The sequence below is a fragment of the Zonotrichia albicollis genome, chromosome 4, assembly GCF_047830755.1.
Source record: "Zonotrichia albicollis isolate bZonAlb1 chromosome 4, bZonAlb1.hap1, whole genome shotgun sequence".
Classification (NCBI taxonomy): Eukaryota; Metazoa; Chordata; class Aves; order Passeriformes; family Passerellidae; genus Zonotrichia; species Zonotrichia albicollis.
In genome coordinates, this window is record NC_133822.1 from 16,786,655 (window position 1) to 16,805,833 (window position 19,179).

General features: G+C 43.4%; 1 protein-coding gene and 1 long non-coding RNA gene across 6 annotated transcripts in view; one reads left to right on the forward strand and one right to left on the reverse strand.

The window, feature by feature from the left end:
- LOC141728755 (uncharacterized) overlaps positions 1-12,325 on the forward strand; it is a 31,312-nt gene extending 18,987 nt beyond the window's left edge. Inside the window, exons 4-5 of the long non-coding RNA XR_012579914.1 lie at positions 11,051-11,208; positions 12,036-12,325. This is a non-coding gene — a long non-coding RNA (uncharacterized LOC141728755). The remainder of the gene's footprint in view (positions 1-11,050; positions 11,209-12,035) is intronic.
- IQSEC3 (IQ motif and Sec7 domain ArfGEF 3) overlaps positions 1-19,179 on the reverse strand; it is a 92,593-nt gene that overhangs the window by 40,908 nt on the left and 32,506 nt on the right. For all 5 annotated transcript variants that reach the window (XM_005482689.3, XM_074538946.1, XM_074538945.1 and 2 more), the window contains exon 2: positions 10,533-10,613. In XM_005482689.3, the coding sequence (XP_005482746.2) occupies positions 10,533-10,613 (81 nt within the window). The remainder of the gene's footprint in view (positions 1-10,532; positions 10,614-19,179) is intronic.

Here is a 19,179-nt window from a genome sequence, read left to right on the forward strand (position 1 = left end):
ATTAAGCAGAGAATGCAATAATACTAGCAAGACCCTCCTGTTCCACAAGGACCAACATGCTAAAGTCAGTGCCTTCATTTCAGATTTAGTCTTTAAACTTGATGCCCATGTGCTGTGTAATTCCCACAGTGTTGTGTTGTGCCTTTTGCTACAGAGCAGCACTACAGGAACTGAAAGTTTCTGAAGCACCCCATGCCATCCTGGTTCAAAGATGATTGTCCAGGGGTCAGATGGGCTGGCCACCAGTCTGAGGCCCTGGGTCTGCATGACAAATTTCATTTACCAGAGGAGTAATGCTTTTCCAAGAGGACAGACAGGCTCCTCCAGAGGGTGGCTTGGAATAGCTAAGGCAGCTCTCACTCTGTGAGAAGTGGTGTTCATGGTGCAAGGCTGGGTGCTGTGGGTGGCTGTCAGAGTTTTTTCTTGTAGTTCTTACATATGTCTGGATGACATCTCAGAATGGTCCTTGGGCCACCTCTCTGGCACTCCCCTCTTTCCTCTTCCCATCCATGTTTCACCAGCTGCCAGCACAAGGCTCAGCTTAGGAAGTGGAGCCCCTTTCTGAGCTGCCTGTGACACCTTGGGGCTTGGCACCTTGGGCTGGCTGCTGTGCTGTCTCTGCAGGTTAGACACAAGTCCCACAGCCTGGCACTGCAGACAAGGTTACTTGTGACTGCTTTGAACAGGGCTCTTGTGCTTCACTGAGGTGTGAAGAGCACCAAGTGGACACTGAAGGCACAGGAGGTCCTCCTCTGCAGGGTTTAATTACTTTTATTTTAACCCCAGACCTCTCTTGCTTCTGCAATGTTTGGTAAACACGACCTTTTAGAGAAAGAAAGAACAGATGGCACCCTGCATTAGTGTTACTGCCCGCTCAGCACCCCGGGAAAGAGAAACTTGGCTTTTCAGCAGCAGTCTTTCTGCCACTTTGAGTCAGATCTCTTGGCTCCTCATCCCTGAGGCAGGTTTGAACATCACCAAATTCGCTGACAAAAGCCTGCCGGTGCAATCATGCAGAAGATAGAATTTCACTGCTAAAATGAGATGAATTCAGGGCTGGGAGGCAGCAGAGCCTCTACAAGGCAAGCAAAGCTTGCATATCCCTCAGCCCATTGCCCTCCCAGTCCAGCAATGAGCTGGGTGAGGGACATGGCTCTTGGCATTTATAGACCTGGGCAAGGGCTTCCCTAGTCTTCTTTTTCTACTTGCTGTGGTGGACTCTAGGTTGGGCTGCACCCCTGGGCTCCTTCCTAAGGGATCAGGGTAATGGATTTGTCAAGGCAGAGAGGAGCCACTTCACAGGTAGATCTTGGTGTAACTAAGATAAATTTTGTTTCTATTCTCAAGTAACTCAGCTATTTCATCTCTTGTTTGTACTGCAGCCCAGTAGAAGGTCACTGCTTGTGTCAAACCAAACAGAAAGAAGCCTTCTTCTCCTCAACATAAAGAGGAACACAGCCATAAATCACCATCCCCCTCAATACAGACAATGCAAACAGCATTCACCAGCTTCATCCAGATTTTAGCTTTGCCACTCTGTCCAGATCTAGAGGCTTGCATTGCCCTTTGGCTGCAGACCAAGATAGAAACAGCATGGTTAGCATTCCCTCCTCCTTTCCCCAGTGCAGTGACCACCCCCACAGCCTTATGCAGTAGGCACAAAGCCCTACTTTTCCAGTTTTTAACCTATTTTTTCTCTGCTGCTTCCTTACACTCTGATCCACTTCATGTCACATTTCTTCCCTGAGGCCCCATTTCTTTTTCTGTCTTTTTAAAATTCCCATTTGGAAAACAGGATGACTTAGCAACTTACACATTTGGCCACACAAGCTCATGTTTCCCCATGGCACCTCAACTCTTCTTACCTATGAGGAATGGAAATTTTTTCCTACCCCTATTCTCTGTACTCAGACAGAACTTTTGGGGCAAAATCATAAAAAAAACCATGAAGTTTTCCTAGACTCAACCAATCCTACTGTGTTGTTGAGCAGTATCCTGGCTGCTGCTATAAATGGCTTTATTCCAGTGGAGGATCTAGCCCAATATGTTCTATTTTAGCACATTCTGTATAATCCTTATCAGATTCAGTTGTGCTGTAACAGCGCAGCAATATTTTTCACAACACCATTCTGCACCATTCTGGTTTGTGCATCTCCACTTACCCTCTCACATCAGTGCATTCTGGGAAATGACAAGAATTGGTTATATTTCGGTTATATATTGCTTATATTTTGCCAATGACCTCTGGAGGCACGTGGAAAAAAGCACTAGCAGTGTATACACAGGGTTGCCTATCTCCATCTTCCCTCTTTCTGAAATAGAGGGAATTGAGAGAGATTGCAGTCAACCCAGACACACAGACAGCAATAACAGCATCATAACCTGCTTACAGGGAAGCAGCACCATACCAGTGTGGGACACAACAAAGGTGACACACAGCTCTAATCACCAGGCAATTCATTTCCAGGGGGATGATGCTACAATCTAAAGGTGTGTGTCTAGAGAATCAATGTGCCAAGCAGAAGTTGTTAAAACTTAGTGGAACACACTTCCAAGTGATGTGGCCAGAATTAGGTTTCACAGTCTCACAAGAAAAATCTCACTGAACTCAGATCTTGTTTATGACGCTTTTATTTAGGATGATGTTTTCTCACAGAAAATGGAGTAGTCTCCAGCTGTTCTGCAGTTTTTGATCAGGTGAGATGGCAGTCCAAAATACCTCCCAACTTGTTTACAAGCACTCCCTCAGCTATCTACTTCTCCTTGCAGAACTACTCAAAGTGGCCTGAGCAGCTATACAGTGTACTCCTCTTCAGCACTTCAGACTCTTCAGTTCTTCCTGAAGCGTAGGGGAACACAATATAAGAAAATAAAGGTAGTACAGAAAGTAATCTTACTCTATCAAGGAGTTGTAGCTGAGCCAATTATTAGAGATTGGGAATGGGCCTGACTTTAACAGGCTGCAGCTGTAGCCAGTAAGAAGAGTGTTATAAAAGAGTGGATTGGTTGGTTGAGAGGGAACTGGAGTCAGTTGGCTGCTGTGAGGACAAGGGAGAGTCAGTGCCTAGAGGACCTGCCTACAAGAAACGTCAAGGAGGTATGGAACTCTAGCAATGTAGAGCTTTTGTAACATAATGACAACACTGAAGCATGTTGAAATCTGTTAGGGCCACATGCAGGAGAAGGAACTCTAGTGCACAGAGATGTTTTTCCAAAGGGAGAGCTTAGTGTATCCAAGCACAAAGCCTGTTCCATAGGGGTGATCAGGAGATGAACCTTCATAGGAGTGAGTCAGTGTTGCAGAGCACCAAAAAGATAAAGGCCTTTGGATTGGCATCACACTATAAGCAAATGTGTAATAAAAGGCCACAGTCTCATGGTGTCACAGCCAAAGAACGCTGGCATGAACAGGATTATTCCAGACAAGGGCCCTGCTCATTTATCTTCTGCTCATATTTTCTTGTTCCCTGCAGTTCCTTCTTTCATTTACACTATTTTTTTATCTTCCTGCTTTTCCTACTCCTTCTCTCCCATTACTCTTCTCTGTATAGTATGTTTGCCATCCATTTTTCTTACGGTAGCACTGTTACATTTGTTGGGATGAGTCTCTCTCTCCTTTTCCATCTCTTTCCTCTATGTGTCTCTGTCTTGAAAGCCACTAACAAGCATGTGGACAGAGGGTCCACAGAAAACACCTGTCAAGTTCAACAGAGCACACCTTGGTGTACAAAAGGTCTGGAATGGCTCCATTTTGGGGGTGGGTGCATCTTGACTGATGCAGATCAGGTCAGATGATATTAGCAGCAGATTAGGATGAATGGTGTGAGCTCCACCATCGTCCATCTGCCGTCATTTTACAAAGCATCTGTGCCCATTTTCTAGTGTTAGATACAGGGTGATTTCCAAGGCTGGCACAGCTTCTTCCCATGCATGTCTGTAGCAGTATCACACAGAAAACACAGGACAGAGCAGGTGTTTATATTGCATTCCCCTGGTACCAAAAAGTTGCCATGGCACGGACAAGAAATTCTTTGCAGTATAGGAGAGAGAACGTGTGGATTATCTGCAAGCCAGAGTGAATTGCCTGGTATTAATGCCACTACCTGATCTCAACAGCTGAGGAATATGGCTCCCACAGATGTAAAATTGGCTATAATTGAACCCCTTGCACACATGTCACCATGGCCCAAAACCAGCAAATACTGGCACATGTGGGAGAGAAGCACTTGAATCCAAGTCGGAATTCTTCAAGGGCAGGACCCACATAAGCAACAGGGGAAAATAAAGAGCTGGAAGAACATGTGGCCAGGCAATAACCGGATACAGCTTCAAGTTCTCAGAAAATGTGTCTGATGGGCATCTTTGCAGTTTCAAAATAGGATACTTCAAGAGTGTTTTCTTCAGCCTGTCTCTCCTAGCATCTTCCACCTTCCTAAAGAAAGGTGTTGATAGCAGCAAGGAAAGAATCTACTGTGACAGGGAGACTCCTCCAGATTCCACCAGAAGTATTTTTTTTTCCTGTTGAAGAGCCAGTCTATTCCTCACTTTACTTCTCCACACTTGCCTGAAAGTAGCTGCACCAGCTGTTGGAGAGAAGTAGGGAAATACCTGTGTGGGAGAGAGTGCCAAAATGTCCTGGTGGAGCTGCTTTACATGACTGGGACAATGCATCTGAAATTGGCCTCCTGTTTCTTTGGATGCTTCCAGAAAGAGACATTCCTCCCAGGTCATAGTACCAGAAGATTTCCCAACTATACCTCCCTGCAAGAGATTCCCAAGGTTGTTGGTAACTATGATGTTAAGGATGTTTTCTAAAATATTTTTTTGCATATAATTCTAAGTGTTTCTGTATTTGCCCTAAATCTACATTCACTAAACATCTTTGTGATTCTGGACTTAGGCTCCTGCAAAGCAACTGAACCTGCTAGTCCTCACTGTACAAAACACCCATAAAAAGTGAGGAGTCTGCTCACTCCCAAGCTTTTTCTGAGTTCAAATCTGGGTCTAGACATTACTCTTGGCTCACATCTTTGTGTCAGACTGAAATCAAAACTCTGAAAGCTGTGAGCTGGGGGAATATTTATGTGAACTTTGTCGACCCATGTCTGCCTGTCTGCAGCTTCCTGCAATCTCCAATGGTGCTATCTGGAACAGGGTTATTAAGTCTACGGGGATGGAAGAATAAGTGATGAGCTGTTAAGAAGCAATAAAAAAATCTTCTCTTTGTGCCCATGAACTCAATAAGAAAAAGAAATGAGAAGCACAAACAGGATGTGCTAGCGAAGCAGAAATGTTGCTCCAACTTGTGTGTTTTCAAAAGCAGTGCTCTGGAGGACTTTGGGGGAGTGGAAGAAGCCAGACTGTGAGCTTTGTGTATGTCATTTGTCCTTAGAGTACACAAGACCTTGAATGTAGAGGCTTGCTTTGCTCTGGCATGTCCACATCCTGTTCAGATTGAATTGGAGTCTTCCTCATTGAGAATCGGAGAAGAATTCAGCCTCCATGGTGCACTAATTCTAGGAATATGCACTTGACACTGCCAGCTGGGGGCCAATTAGGCAGAGATGTTAGGCTTCTTTAAGTGGAAGATTATACATCTGATTTGATACAGACTAAAATCATCATCATGCTTCACACCTGAGCCAAAGCCGTGGAAGAGCTCTGAGCTGAGATGAAGCACTGACCTCCAGGTTCTATATACAATATCCTGCCAGCAATCCTAAATCAGAAATTATAATTTCCTATTTCATTAATTGGATTTGCATTTGTCCTCTCAGGCAAGGTCAATCTTTCACAAGTTCAGATAAAATGTTGAGTAGTTCAGTTGTTTAACTGCAATGCTTAAAGAGCCACCATCCATCCACCTGTTTATCAAGGTGCTTCAGTAATGTCCAGAGTAAGCATCCAGTTGGTGAGTGGTTCAGTTCTCAACAGCTTCATGGGCCTCAGCCTTAAGAGACATAGCCATGACAACCCAGACAAGGTCTTGGGAATTTCTCAGGAGGATCTAACTGTTAGAGAACCTAAAGTGACCCAAGGGCAAAGGGAGAGCTGTAGCAGAAGGAAGATGCTCCTGGGCTGCAACAGTGAGGAGTCAAAGAGGGGTGTGATGCTGTGACTGTGCAGTGGATAAAATTCATGGCCCTTTGTGCCAGCATCTTCCAACATGACTTCACAGGACAAAGAACAAGTGCATGTTCAGTGGAAACAGAGTTCAGGTAAAGAGACATGAAGAGTCAGAGACAGAGTTGTCCAGAAGTAAATGAAATCAAATTTTGGGCTTAAGCATGTGCTGCTGAGGGTGCAGTGTACTCATGTAGCTCAGAGAACTATCAAGAAAGATGTTTGAACAAACTGTCCAAAATCTGTCCATCTACTTATCAGTTTCCCACATATAAAAATGAATCAACCAACTTCCTCCAGCAAGAATGGTGGAATTCACATTTCCATTTCAGAACTTTGGCAAGTGACAAGTGGGGCAAGAAGGAATTTCTCCAGAAATGCAAGGAAAGATGGCTTGGAGAAGTAGCCAATGGTTTACATGTCTCCTTACCACTAACTGGTGCCAGGAAGCAGCCAATGGTGACAAATCCAGCAGGCACTTCAGAAATTAGCCCACAGGGGTTCAAAGTTTAAACTATATTAAATTATAATTTCATTGGTCCATGATCATGAAGTAAACATTTTGTAAATTAGTGGCATGGATCTTGTTTTAACCCTGATCTAAGCAGCATCTCCCTATTGGAAAGTGTGGAAAATATGAACAGAGCCAGCTTTTCCAAAGATGTTTCAGATCCTAGCCCTTCTTCCAAGAACACACCCAAGCCCTTCCAGAAGATTGCTCTTTCTTCCTGAGAGAACTGTCTTTGCCTTAAAAGCAGGTCAGGTCTCATCTGCAATTCTTCCACAATGCTTCAGCACTCTAGTGCTATTCCCAAGTCCATTGTCAAAGCAGACCTACCCCTGATGCTTAAAGTTTTCTGTAGAACTTTTCCCATCACAGAAGGAGAGGTGATTTTCTGCTGATTTCCTATTCAGCACCACAGAGGCAGACTCCGAAAAGCGTATGAAAGGCAACTGAATGAATATACTGTTCCCTCCAATTGTGACTCCATAATTTCCTCTCATTACTCTAATAGAAACAAATCTTTCTAATCTCAGCCCTATTACCTCACACAAAGGAAAATGGTCTGTAATCCCGTTAGAACTGGGCTGCTGCTGGACACATTTTAAGGTCATTGTTCTGGGATGCCAGCCTTCACTCTATGTGACTGGGAGAAGTGGGAAATGCAATTACCAGGCTATTCAAGTCCCTAGAATGAAACCCTGCCATTAATAGGCAAAAGCCAGTGAGAAAAAGAGCCGTTGCTTTATGAAATTACAGGGTTTGGCTAAATTAGAGTCTAATCAGCACCTCAGTAAAGGAGCAGGGTTAGGTCCTACTGCCATCCCTGAAGTTTCTTCATGTCACTCAACCAGATATTTGGCATCCCCTATGGAAACCCAACATGCAACATGGCTTATGGTCATGAAGCTGGTGGTGTACAAGTCCAGTGGAGACAATGGTGAAGGATTTATCCAGTCCTTTGCTATGGGAAAGCCCTTAGAGTACAGGAAGAGAAATCTGCCTGCTGCTGCTGCTGCCATCACCTCATCCAACACTTTGGCTTTGAGCTTTTTGGCAGAATCTGGGATCAAATCTGTCTCTTAATATTCATGGCCTACAGCACCAGTTTTGCTAATTGCTGGTGCAACCCAGCTAAGCAGCCAGGTGGGAAATTTACATTGCTAAATTCATGGAGATGCAACTTCCCCACAAGGAATCCACGCTTGGGAGGAGAGAAGGGGGCTCACTCTGCTTGTGGCAGTCAGTGAAGCAAAGCAGAACAAGATGAGTGGGAATAATCTGAACCACCTCATTGAGCTGGCTTCTGTTGAGTGGTTAGACACTGACATGTTCCTAATCACTCCCATCCATGTGAAGCCAAGGCAGTTTTATCTGGCAGTAAAGAAAGAGAGAGAAATCCTGCAGATAAATGTTAGGGAAGACTACACAAGAACAACAATGACCATCACAAACCACAAGCAGAGACAAACTTTTGTCCCAGATTGTTCCTGGCATTCAACCTCCAACTGTTATTCTCTGTGGAGGGATAGAATGTAAGAAAATATAGTGCAGAAGGTAATCTCACCTCTGAGGAGCTGCAGCTGTGCTAATTACCAAAGATTAGGAACAGCCTGCCCTTAACAGGCCACAGCTGTGTCCAATGAGGATGAGTGCTATAAAAGAGTGGGTGAGTTGGAGTTTGTTGCTTGTGCTGTGAAGAGAGTTGCAGTTGTTGGCTGTGCAGAAGGAGTCAGTGCTGTGAGGAGATGCCTATGAGAAATCACCGAGAAGGTATGGAACTTTTGAAATAAGATGACAACAATTCTCTGCATTTACTTCTCCTCCTGTCCCTCTCTTGAGCTGTATGGGTGCTGCTGCTGGTATCTCCTGCAGTCATGCAGCCACTCATGTCACTGTTTTGATGTCCCTTTATTCTCCTTCTCTGCTGTGTTTTTCCTCAGTCTCCCAAAGGACTCCTGTCCCACAAGATGAGTCTGGGCTTCTGCTGAAAACAGAACCATTCTTGCAGGTCCCAGACAGAAGGGATGTGGGCTGAGGTACAGCTCCTGCTAGGGGAGGAGGAGGCAGCTGATCACCACTGGAATCTCCAAGTCCCTTGAAGAGCTGAGAGTCACTTCCCTGTTTATGCTCTTTATTAGTCCCTATTCTCTTTAATCGGCTTAGACTGATGAGCCAAGGCAGCGGTAGGGATCAGCCAGGCTGTTTAATTAAAGGATTGCAGCTCAGCCTTGCAGTTTGGGGGTTTGTGTAAATGAGCTGCAAGTACATTATTTAATCTGCTGTGCTGAGAGGAGTTGGGGCATTAATGAAGCAAACTCTAATTAAAACTAGATGGCTGATGGTTATTAGTGGCATCAGTTCTGACAGGATTTATCTCATTTAGGGAAATCATCAGAAGGGGAAAAGAGAGAATAAACCCAAGCTGGTTTATCAGAATTCGCAGCAGCACCACTTGTGACTAGCTGTCCGTTCAGTGGGACACAGAAGAGCTGCACAGGGAGCCCCTGTGTACCAGGCTCTCCCACCAGGAGCCCTGATGAGCTTATTTAGGGATATGCTTGGCTTACCCAGGAAGTGATTGCCTATTCAGGCTGTCTGACCCACATATTTCAGTCTTGACTGACTTTTGTTCTGCCTTGGTTTAATGGGGAACCTGTTCATGATTTAAACAGGATGACAGACCCTGTAAATGATAGGATGTGCTTCTCCTAGAAGCCTACTGAGCCATTCCAGAACACCACATGGATATCAGCTCCATGCTGACTCTGTGTTTTTCCATCTCTAAAATTCTTTTGCCTTCCTCACTGCATTGTATGTGTAACTTTGGACATGAAGGAGGCCCATGGCTGACTGCAAGACCTGGCAGAGACTAGGAGGTGGTTTATGGCTATCATAAAGCTAAACAGTGAGTTTAATAACTCTCTGCCTGTTTCTCACCTTCAAATAGCCACAGTGGCTTCAACCATCTTTATCTCTGCATAGAGTACTGTGTCACACATTATAAAAATGCAGTAGCCTCACTACTGCAATTCAGCTACCCAGTTCTGTTCAGAGTAACTCAAGACCTTTACACAGGTGCCAAAGGTCAGAGGTAAAAGTCTAGCAGTGTAATGAGAGACATCTTTAAAGAGAAACCTCTTTGCTGTTGTCAGATGGGTGATGAGGCCTGGGAAAACAGGTCTGTAAGAGGTAAGGGTGGGAAGTCATGAGAGGGGAAGGAGATGGCAAGAACAGAGGGAAAGGCCAAGTGTGGAATCTAAATGCTGTATATGCATCTCAAGTATCTCTGAAGCTCTTTGGACCCCTGGTCTTGGCACTGACATCTTTCCCTGATGAGTAAGAGCTGAGAACTGCTGTGTCCCCACACCTGGCTGCACTGGATACAAGCTGGTGGGAGGTAATTGTACCTGTCTGTAGCTGTTCTTTGTGCCCAGCTCACACAAGTAAAAATGCTCCCCCCACCCCATCTCAGGGTGTGTGACAGAACCCTGAGGTTTTTGGGTGACTTTTGCTGTACTTAAAATGTTATAATGTGTGTGTCCAGGAACCTCATAGCATGAGATAAATAATTTGTAGGAGAAGAGAGAAGCATGTGTGTGTCAGTGTCACATACAGTACGAAGAGGTACAAGCATGAATGTGGGTCAACAGAAGTGGATGTTTGAAGAGAGGCTGAAAAAACATTTTGTGTGAGTGGGGATTGACGGAGTTTGCAGGCAATTACACCACAGTACAAACAAGAATCTCTGGGAGGGAAAAGACAGGGACAGCAATGCTGGGAGCATGGGATGGAGGGGAGGATGGAGGAGGACTGGCATGTGTAATAGGTGAGTTTTGTCTGGGGCAGGAAGATCAGTGATGGATGATAAAGAGGTAGAAAAAATAAAGGTCTTGCAATTTCCCACCTTGGTGAGGAGTCTGGAGATGAAGGCTTCTGCTCTGTGTCAGCTGCTGGGCAACAGAACTGGTGTAAAACAGTTTCATTCCTGTAAGAGAAAACAAACCACAGTGGGTCAGTGCTCCCTTCACTCAGCAGAAGGCTCAAAGGACAATGCTATTTTTAGAGCTGTTCCAAGGGGACAGTGACTCCCAGTGATGCTGAAAGAGTAGTCTAATTATTATTGCATGAACATTTTTTACTCCAAGGTGGAGGGGAGCAGAGAGAAGGGGGCTGACAGTTCTATTCCCTTACCTTACCTGCTCTGCTGCTGATGTCAACCTGTGGAGAATGGGGCAAAAGTGCACAAACCAAAAGTTTTCCTTCTCACAGCATTTGTTTCACAATCCCCTACATGTCATGAAAAACAGTTTTGTCTGTCTACAATTCTATTTCTTTTGGGACAGAAACATGTCCTTAAATGTGTTTTCTTGTATATGTTTCTTATTGCAAAGTAGTTGATTTTTTTTAAAATTACCTCAGCAGATATCTTGTAAAGCTCCCTAGAGCACAGAAATATCCTTAGCACGTCACTACTGGGGATTATCAGGAATAGCAGTTGAGAACTGACAGGATGACCACAAGTAGGAGAACTGAGACCATGACAAGAGAAAGACACCATAGAAGAGAAAAGCAAAAAAAAGGTAAAATCTACTTGAGCAAAACAGGAAAACAAAACACTAAAAATGTGTTTATTAGATAAGAAAGACAAAAGATTTCATCCAAAGTTAGAAATCCTAGTGTTACAGAAATTTCAGACACTGGGCTCTCACTTCCATTAGGTCAGTTTATTGCAAGAAATCAGGTATGGCGCTTAGTGCCTCAAAAGAGGGACCCCAAAAAAAGAAATCCCTGGACAATTATATCCTATTGACCTAAGCTTCCCATACTTCATGTGACAGATCAGCAGCATTATTGGGGTCTGGGGTCTCCTTGCTCTTCATTGGTTTGGTGCTTTGTTACCAAGTGGTTGCCACTTTTTATTCTCCATATCTATCACCAGCCGGGGGCTCTGTACAAATCATGAATGGGACAGGATGCTAGGAACGAGCCTTGAGCTGTTTTATTTTCCAGCATCAGTCTCATTCCATGGTTTTGTCAATAGGAAGATGCCAGCAGCTCACATCCCAGGCATCAGACCAAGAACTTAATGTTACAACTCACTTTATAAGTTTTGTGACCAATCACACAAAGCAAAAGCACATTGGCAGTAGTTCTATCCAACTGCTATAAAAGCTTCTCTTTTTCTTTTGCGATCCCCAGGCATACACCACTGGGTTCCACCTTGGAGACTACTCCTGTTCATTTTCCTCTTTCTTGCCATCTCTTGATCCTGCTCATATCTGACATTTTTCTAATCCAAGCCCTCACTTTTGCATCATAGCACCCAGACAGGAGCAGGGAGAGGGTTAACCTGTGGAAAAAAGTGACCCATTCCCACCTTATGAGGTTGTGTGTTAATTGTTATCAGGAGAAAGCAGCTCTCATCTGGGTGGAAAAGGCAAGCGTCCTAGAGCCTCACTGCCACCTCTAAGCCCCAAGGAAGTGCTTCAGGAAAGCAACTGTGTTCCTAATGCTGTGAAGTCTTCAGGTAAGATGTTATTTTTGTTGCTGTGATTCAAGAGGCCCTGCCAGGGTTGTAGTGTCTGGTGGCTACCTGGATTTTATCACCCTGTGGTGTTGTCAGCTTTTGCGCATTTGATGTTTGAAGTGAGCCTTGAGATGTTTAGTGTCTGTCATAAGTCAAGGTAATACTTTTGATGATGGTTTGTTGTTTTTTTTTTTCCTTTTCCTTTCTATGCTGTCTTTTTGTAGTGTTTTAAAATAAGTCTTACTTCATAAGCCAGAAAGGCTACATAACTTGAACATGTGGCCTCTGAGGAGATGAAACCTAGAAAGCATGAGTCTTGTTTTTGCCTTTGAAAAATAGAGAGAGGCAATGTAACTTCACTCACTACTTTGGAGTGTGGATCTGTAATTTTGTTTCTTTTTAAGTACTTCTGGTAGGTGGCAATGGTCAACCAATTAAGAGGGTGGGTTCAGCGGAGGATGTACTGGAAAATGTTGCCCACATCTTTCTGTACATTCTCTGCTTTGCCTTCCTCAAACCACTGCAAAGACTGAAATTAAACACACACTGTTGTAGGCTGATCAGTCAGGTGATTGTGGAGATAATTCCTCCCCATCAACCAGGATACTGTTGAACTGTTCTTCTCCAATTTATTGCTTTAAAAATAAACAAATTATTATCTCTTAGGCTGCATCCTGATGAAAGCTTAGAAGGGAAAACCAGAGAGAAGAAAATATGTTCTGGGTGAGTTGGGCGGCACAAAAGAGGAAAGGGCTCAGAAAGAGGAGAAGCAGGCATGCTGGGGTAATTGCTGCCAGCACTGAGGCCAGTGTGGAGGAGCAGCAGAGGATAAGGGTGAGCACAGATGCAAAGGGAGGACTGAGAACAGCCTGAGCCTGTCAGTGCCTTGCTCCATCTAGCTGGGATGCAAGCTCCGGAGGCAAGGATTTGACAGTCCAGACCTATCTCAAATGCAGAGATAGCTTGGCTAAGAAGTTACCCATGCTGTCAATTGAAACATTAGCCCTCTCTCCTCTGAGAGAAAACAGCTGACTGAATTTTATTCAGTTGTCTTTAACATTGCTCCTGACAAGAGGTGTCATGCAGCCAGCTGCCTGCAGCCTCGATAGGGGTATCTGTGAATGAACTGTCCAGCCACAGCAATTCCTGCTCTGTGATGAACTTTAGGGAGGCTTGTGCCAAACCTCCTGGCTAACACAAGCTGTCTAGTGAGCTCAGGAGTTAACTCTACCTTTCTGGCTTCTCAGAAAGTTGAACTGTGCAGAAAAGGGGCTCCATGACTGATGCTGCCTTGGTCTTTCATCAATGGATCTCAAGGAGATAAGCTTTTTTTCCTCTTTCTTAAAAACTGGCATTGTAGAGGGAATACCAACTGAGGTCTAAAAATGTAAAGTTTCTGTAGCTAGCACATCACAGGGCTAAATGGAGAAAACTTTCCTAAAATTCCCTTAATCCTGTATCCTCCCTTTGGACATGTAAGTGCCTGGGGCTTTCTGCTCAGTCAGAATAGAGTCCTGAACAATCCTGAACTGTTGGTTTCTCAGCTTACTTTAGCCCATATAAGTTGCCCCCTAAACATTAGTGCCCACTAGTTTATCTCTGATCAGAGCTGTCTTGAAATAGAGATGCCCATCTGCTGAGAGCTGTATTATGGTAAACAAACCTACCTAACTTATTTTTGTTCTCCTGCACCCCACAAGAGCAAACCTCCAGAGAGCATATGGAAAATGGTTGTGCTCCCTGCTCTCCAGCAGTCAGCTTGAATTAAACATATATCCTGTGTGGCCTGTTCCCAAAGATAAAGAGAAGCTCTGTGTTTTTCTGCATGAATGATTTTAGACTACAAGAAATACCAAAACAAGACAGAATGAAAATTCTTCCCACTACAAGTGCACAGAGTGTACTTCTCTCTACCAGGGTGCAGCATCCCTGCATCCATCCCACTGCCCTGGCAAGTTTTGTAGGACCTCTGGGTTACCCCACTGCCTGAACCTACCAGCCTCTGGATTCTGACCCTTGAGCCCTACTGCATATCCAGCAAGCCTTGCCCCTGGCCCAAGCACACAGCAGTTCTTAGAAATCTGACAATGCTGAATCAAGCAATGCTCTGTCAGTAAATAACTCATCCCGCTCATGCAGCCTTTCTTATTTCTCTTTTAACTCCACATTTTGAAGAAAAGCAAGAGACTTTGACCAAAAGTCACTGGTTTTAGTACTGGAAATCTCAGCTTTCCTGGAGTCTTTTGCCACTTGTCTCTATCTTGCCTTTTTTGAGATAGCTGCCAAGAGAACAGATGGAGTCTCAGAAAATCATGGCCTAGGAGAGGAAGATTAAAGGCAGGAAGAGTCAAAGGAGAATTGAAGTCATCTCAGATAAGTTTTACTGGCTGTTATCTTAAGATGAGCACTGGAAAACCATAAACAGCAACTGTTTAGCATTGGTAAGTTAATGACAGGCCAGTTGCAGTCCTCTGACTCTCCCAATGCTGCTTCTACCAATGGAGCTGTGACAAAACCTAGCTAAGGTTAGCTGCAGACCTTACTCCTTCTATCAACTGCCTCCTGTGACAGATCTATTTTTGACTCCAGTCAACCTGATACTGAGAGCTGAAATGAGATCTCAAAAGACACTGTTTCCAAAAGTACTGTCTAACAGCTAGCTGCTTCTTCCCAGTTCTTCACTCTTCATTGCAGAATATCACAAAATTTTTTAGCTATCATCTCAGTTGTAGGGCATTAGACCAGCGTTTTGGAGGCAGCTGAGTATGGGCAGGGTTCGTACTGAAAGGAAACATACATGATTAAAAAGAAATTCAAAGTAATTTCTGGAATTTAAGTTCATTGTGTTCCTGTAAATCTGATGGCCTTCTCATTCTTATGGGATACTGTTGACAGCAAGAATTTGATAAGATTCAGACAGGAACTGGACACTTCAAAGATTATCCTATTAAAGTACTTAATGCAGATCCTTCCCAAAGCAAATGTGTAGGACTCAAACTTATCAGCATTAGAAAGCCCATAGCTCATTTTTATTCTTTCCTCTTGAACATTTGATGTTGGCTATCTCAGAAAAACAAACCAGAACCACAAAAGCGATTGACTGAGAAAATTCTGTGTTAAGGGGCATGGGCCTTAGTAACCAAGATATTGAAGTGTAGCAGTGCAACAAGCCCGAAGCTATTGTTGCCTGGAAATAGAACAAACCTTCCCAAACAATGTTAGAATGAAAATATGAAAGCAAACCTTTACTTGAAAGCCTTCAGGTACACAATATGGCAAAACCTGCACGTGGTACAGTAATTCTACCATTTTTATAAGGTTAGTTTATTAGTATACCTATATATATTGTCCAATTAGGAGAGTAGTTGGTTAGGTAATATTTCCTTGGGTATTTCCCCTTTGGAATTGGTCCAGGGGCTTCTTTTCCCCACTTTGTTTTGTTTTTCCAGATTCTGGTTGGAAAACAGAACGTCCTTGTCGTTGGGTCTCTTCTTGGAATTAGGCTACATAGTATTTCAGGAATGTAGTTAGGTTAGCTTACTGTTCCAAAATGTAAAGGAAAAGGGAAAATGTAGCTCCTATTACTTTTACCTTACAACAAAGCTACAAATATATGAAAAATATAAAAAGCTTTAGGCATCACTATCATTTTATTTTATGTTCCCAGCAACTACTACAATCCCAACCTGAGTGTCACTGGGATTCAGGGATCAACATTTTCATAACTTATTTCAGACCAATGCCTGTCTAGTTCTGCCTATAACCCTCCAGAGGCTTCCATATCTAGTTAATTGCATGGCAAAAATGAAGATATGTCTTGAGGCTGTGTAAATTCCAGAACACAGTCCTGCCTAACAAAAGCAAACTGATGAAGGAACCTCACTGCAAAATGGCAGCACAATGGAAAAATGTACAACACACACAGACATGCCCAGCCTAGCCAGGATGATCAGTAGCCCCTCTTTCAGTCCACCTGAGTGCCTGTCATTCTAAAGCTCTTCAGAATTCTCAAAGCTGTTCTTCCTTCTCTTCACCACTCATAGTCATGGTAGGAGGGAGGAAGAGTGGGGGGGAACTTGCCAGGAGCATCTATTCTCTCTGCTTGCCTGCCAAAAATGAAAAATCAAATATGTTTTGTAGTCTGGAACTTGTCTTGCTTTGATCATCTCATGAGTGTTGGAGAAAATGTCTTCTTCCATTATGTTTCTCTATAAATTTGATTATTGAAAGATCAGCACTCATCCTCTAAAACTTACCTAGCACCTGCTTAATCATCTTCTTTTTTTGGTACAAAAATTGATTTTAAGTCATACATCCTTTGCACAGCATTACTATAAATTTCTTTTTTTAGTGCTTGGGGATGGGATGAAGATGGCATTCCCATTGCTAGAGTATTTACAGTTTCTCACTGGAATATGTCTATTTTAAAGACCCTATAGAATATCTTAAAAGAACTTGCCAGTATAAAACACCATATGCAGACAGTCCTGTTGGGAAAGTGACAATCCAGCGTGACACTGTGACGCAAATGTGTGTCTCTGAGCTATTGTGGGCCTTTCAGAACAGCACAGCTTGCAAGGATAAGCACAGAGCACTGTGCTGGGGAAATGGAATTTCCTGTGTTGGAGGAAGAGGGGCTGAGCCAATGCTGCTGTGAACTGATCTCTTTTTGGTTAACTCATTGGGTGACTACAACTGATATGTCACATGTGCCATTCATTTATCACCATCTGCTTCTAGGGATGGGGAGATTAATGCCATATCTTCCTGAACAGTTGGTTTCTCAGCTTACTTTAGCCCATATAAGTGGCAGGGATTTCTCCTGTACGTCTTCACTTTTACCTTGAAGATATTCTTAGGGAAAAATGTGGCATGACTGGCAGATGGGTGCATGGATTTCAGAGAGAAATTGTGGTGTTTTGCACCGGTTTCAGTACAAAGAACATGACCAATAGACAGGTGGGTGTGTACAAAGAGGGTCTGAGCATAAAGTGATAGACCCTCTTTAATGTAAGGTTGCACTGTTGGGATCAAAGTCAGCAATGTGCCTAGTAAATGGTGAAAATGAACTCAGATTATGGCTCAGCAGGGTCTGCTCCTCTGCCATGGACCTAAACACACAGTTCTCTCTTTGTGACAGGCTACTTGACATAAAGATGTCACTTGTCACTGTATTCAATGAAAATTGCTGCTCCTAAGTCCATTTTGTTACCCAGAAACACTTGAAGGGAATCTCATCCATTTGCTAAGTCCACCAGGTCTGGTTGGGTTAACTGCCAGGTTTTCCTACATGCTAGAAATGGGCAAGAGTGTGAAAAGGAATGGGATGTGCTCAGGAATCAACTGCAGAGAGAGTCCAGACTGGCTTCTGGTTCCTCTCTGACTGATATCTCCTTGTGACAGCCAGAAGCAAAGCCTGGGGCTAGGTTTTGGGCCCACTTTCAGCATTTCTCATGCTAGTTAGGGCATTAATTTTGCAGTTTTGTGGCTCTTGATGCTTCAGCTACGATGGGATTAAATACCAAGGTGAACTAAGGAGGATCAACTCACTCTCAATTTATCTGTGGACCAATTCTGTTATAACCAGAGACAGATGAGAGAAATTGTCCATAGGAGGAAACTTAAGATCAAATATCTACTGTATAAAGTTAGATCCCTAAAGTAATTAAATGTAATGTATTGCATGCACATGCAGTGCCTTCATAAAAGATAGCAGCCTGAAGGGATTTGGAAATAGTACTTAAATTGGGTGGAACAAAACATTCCAATATGTGACATTTGGAGGGCCTGGGAAAAGCTAGAGGGTTACTCATATCTCTGATGCTGCTGTGTTGATGTCTCTTACAGAATTACTTGTTGATGAAATACTCTTTGGGTTTATGGGGAATGCTTCTCAGGTTTCCTCTCCTATGTGCCCAGTGGAAGTGATTCACTCAGAAGTTTATTTTCTTGCTATTCTTTCCTGAGAGACAGTAGGAATAGGAATGAGGAAGATGATAGTACTTGATAATCAATTTTTGTGAAAAAACCTTCCTGGGGAGAAGAGAGTTTGTCATTAGCTGCTAGAGGGATTGGGGGCCTGCATCTCCTGAAATATTGTTGAATCAGATGTCAATTGGGAGTCCATTCACTCCATTTAAATTGGCAAGGCTGTCTGCTAATTGGATTGGTGCCTGTAAGCACAAACAGGAAGAGGCCAAAGTGTCCATGGGAGGAGAAAGCACTGTATGTAGGGTTGTGCAGTGCAATGTGCACCTTCAGCCTCTTCAGATCCTCTCAGTGGTGGAAACCATTGATGGCTTTTGGTGCTAGACAAGCCACAACATCCTTTTCTTTGGCTTGCTCACAGGCTGAGTGGTGGCACTGAGGAAAAGCAGCTCCTGTATAAAGAGCAGTCTGATATTTTGTGTGTGTGTGCATCTGATCCTGTGCAGGGATCCTCTGGTGACACACGCAGCACTCACTGCAGTGAGCAGGGGTTTCATAAGTTGTAGCCAAAACTATACTTCAGATATCACAACTAGGAAGCTGCTAAAAATCCAAAGCATGTGTGAGGGGGAGTTTGTGTAAGTTCCTGAAATAATTTCAGCTAAATAATTACCATAAACAGAAACTGTGTCAAATAATTCCTTAATCGAAAGCTATTTTTCCAAGATAACATGTAACCTTTTCCAAGAAAACATCCCTCACTTCCAACTACAATATCATCATTTTTAAAGGTTATATATGTAATGGAATAATTACATGTCAGCAAATGCATGCTGATAGAGATCTTCTGCAGTTTGAAACATCTTTTCATACCTCTTCTATTTTGTACTATGCAGAGGCCCTTTGTTCAAATAATAGATTTATAACTACATAAAATGGAAATAGCTGGCAAAAGCTCACTTTTAATTACACTGATAAGCATGCTCCAAATCCCCTCCAGTATTTCATATAATAATTATAGTTTGTCAGCCTCATACCAATGAGTTTGTGGTCCTTCTGAAGAGATCCAGAACCAGCACTCTGCCTGAATGCTCTG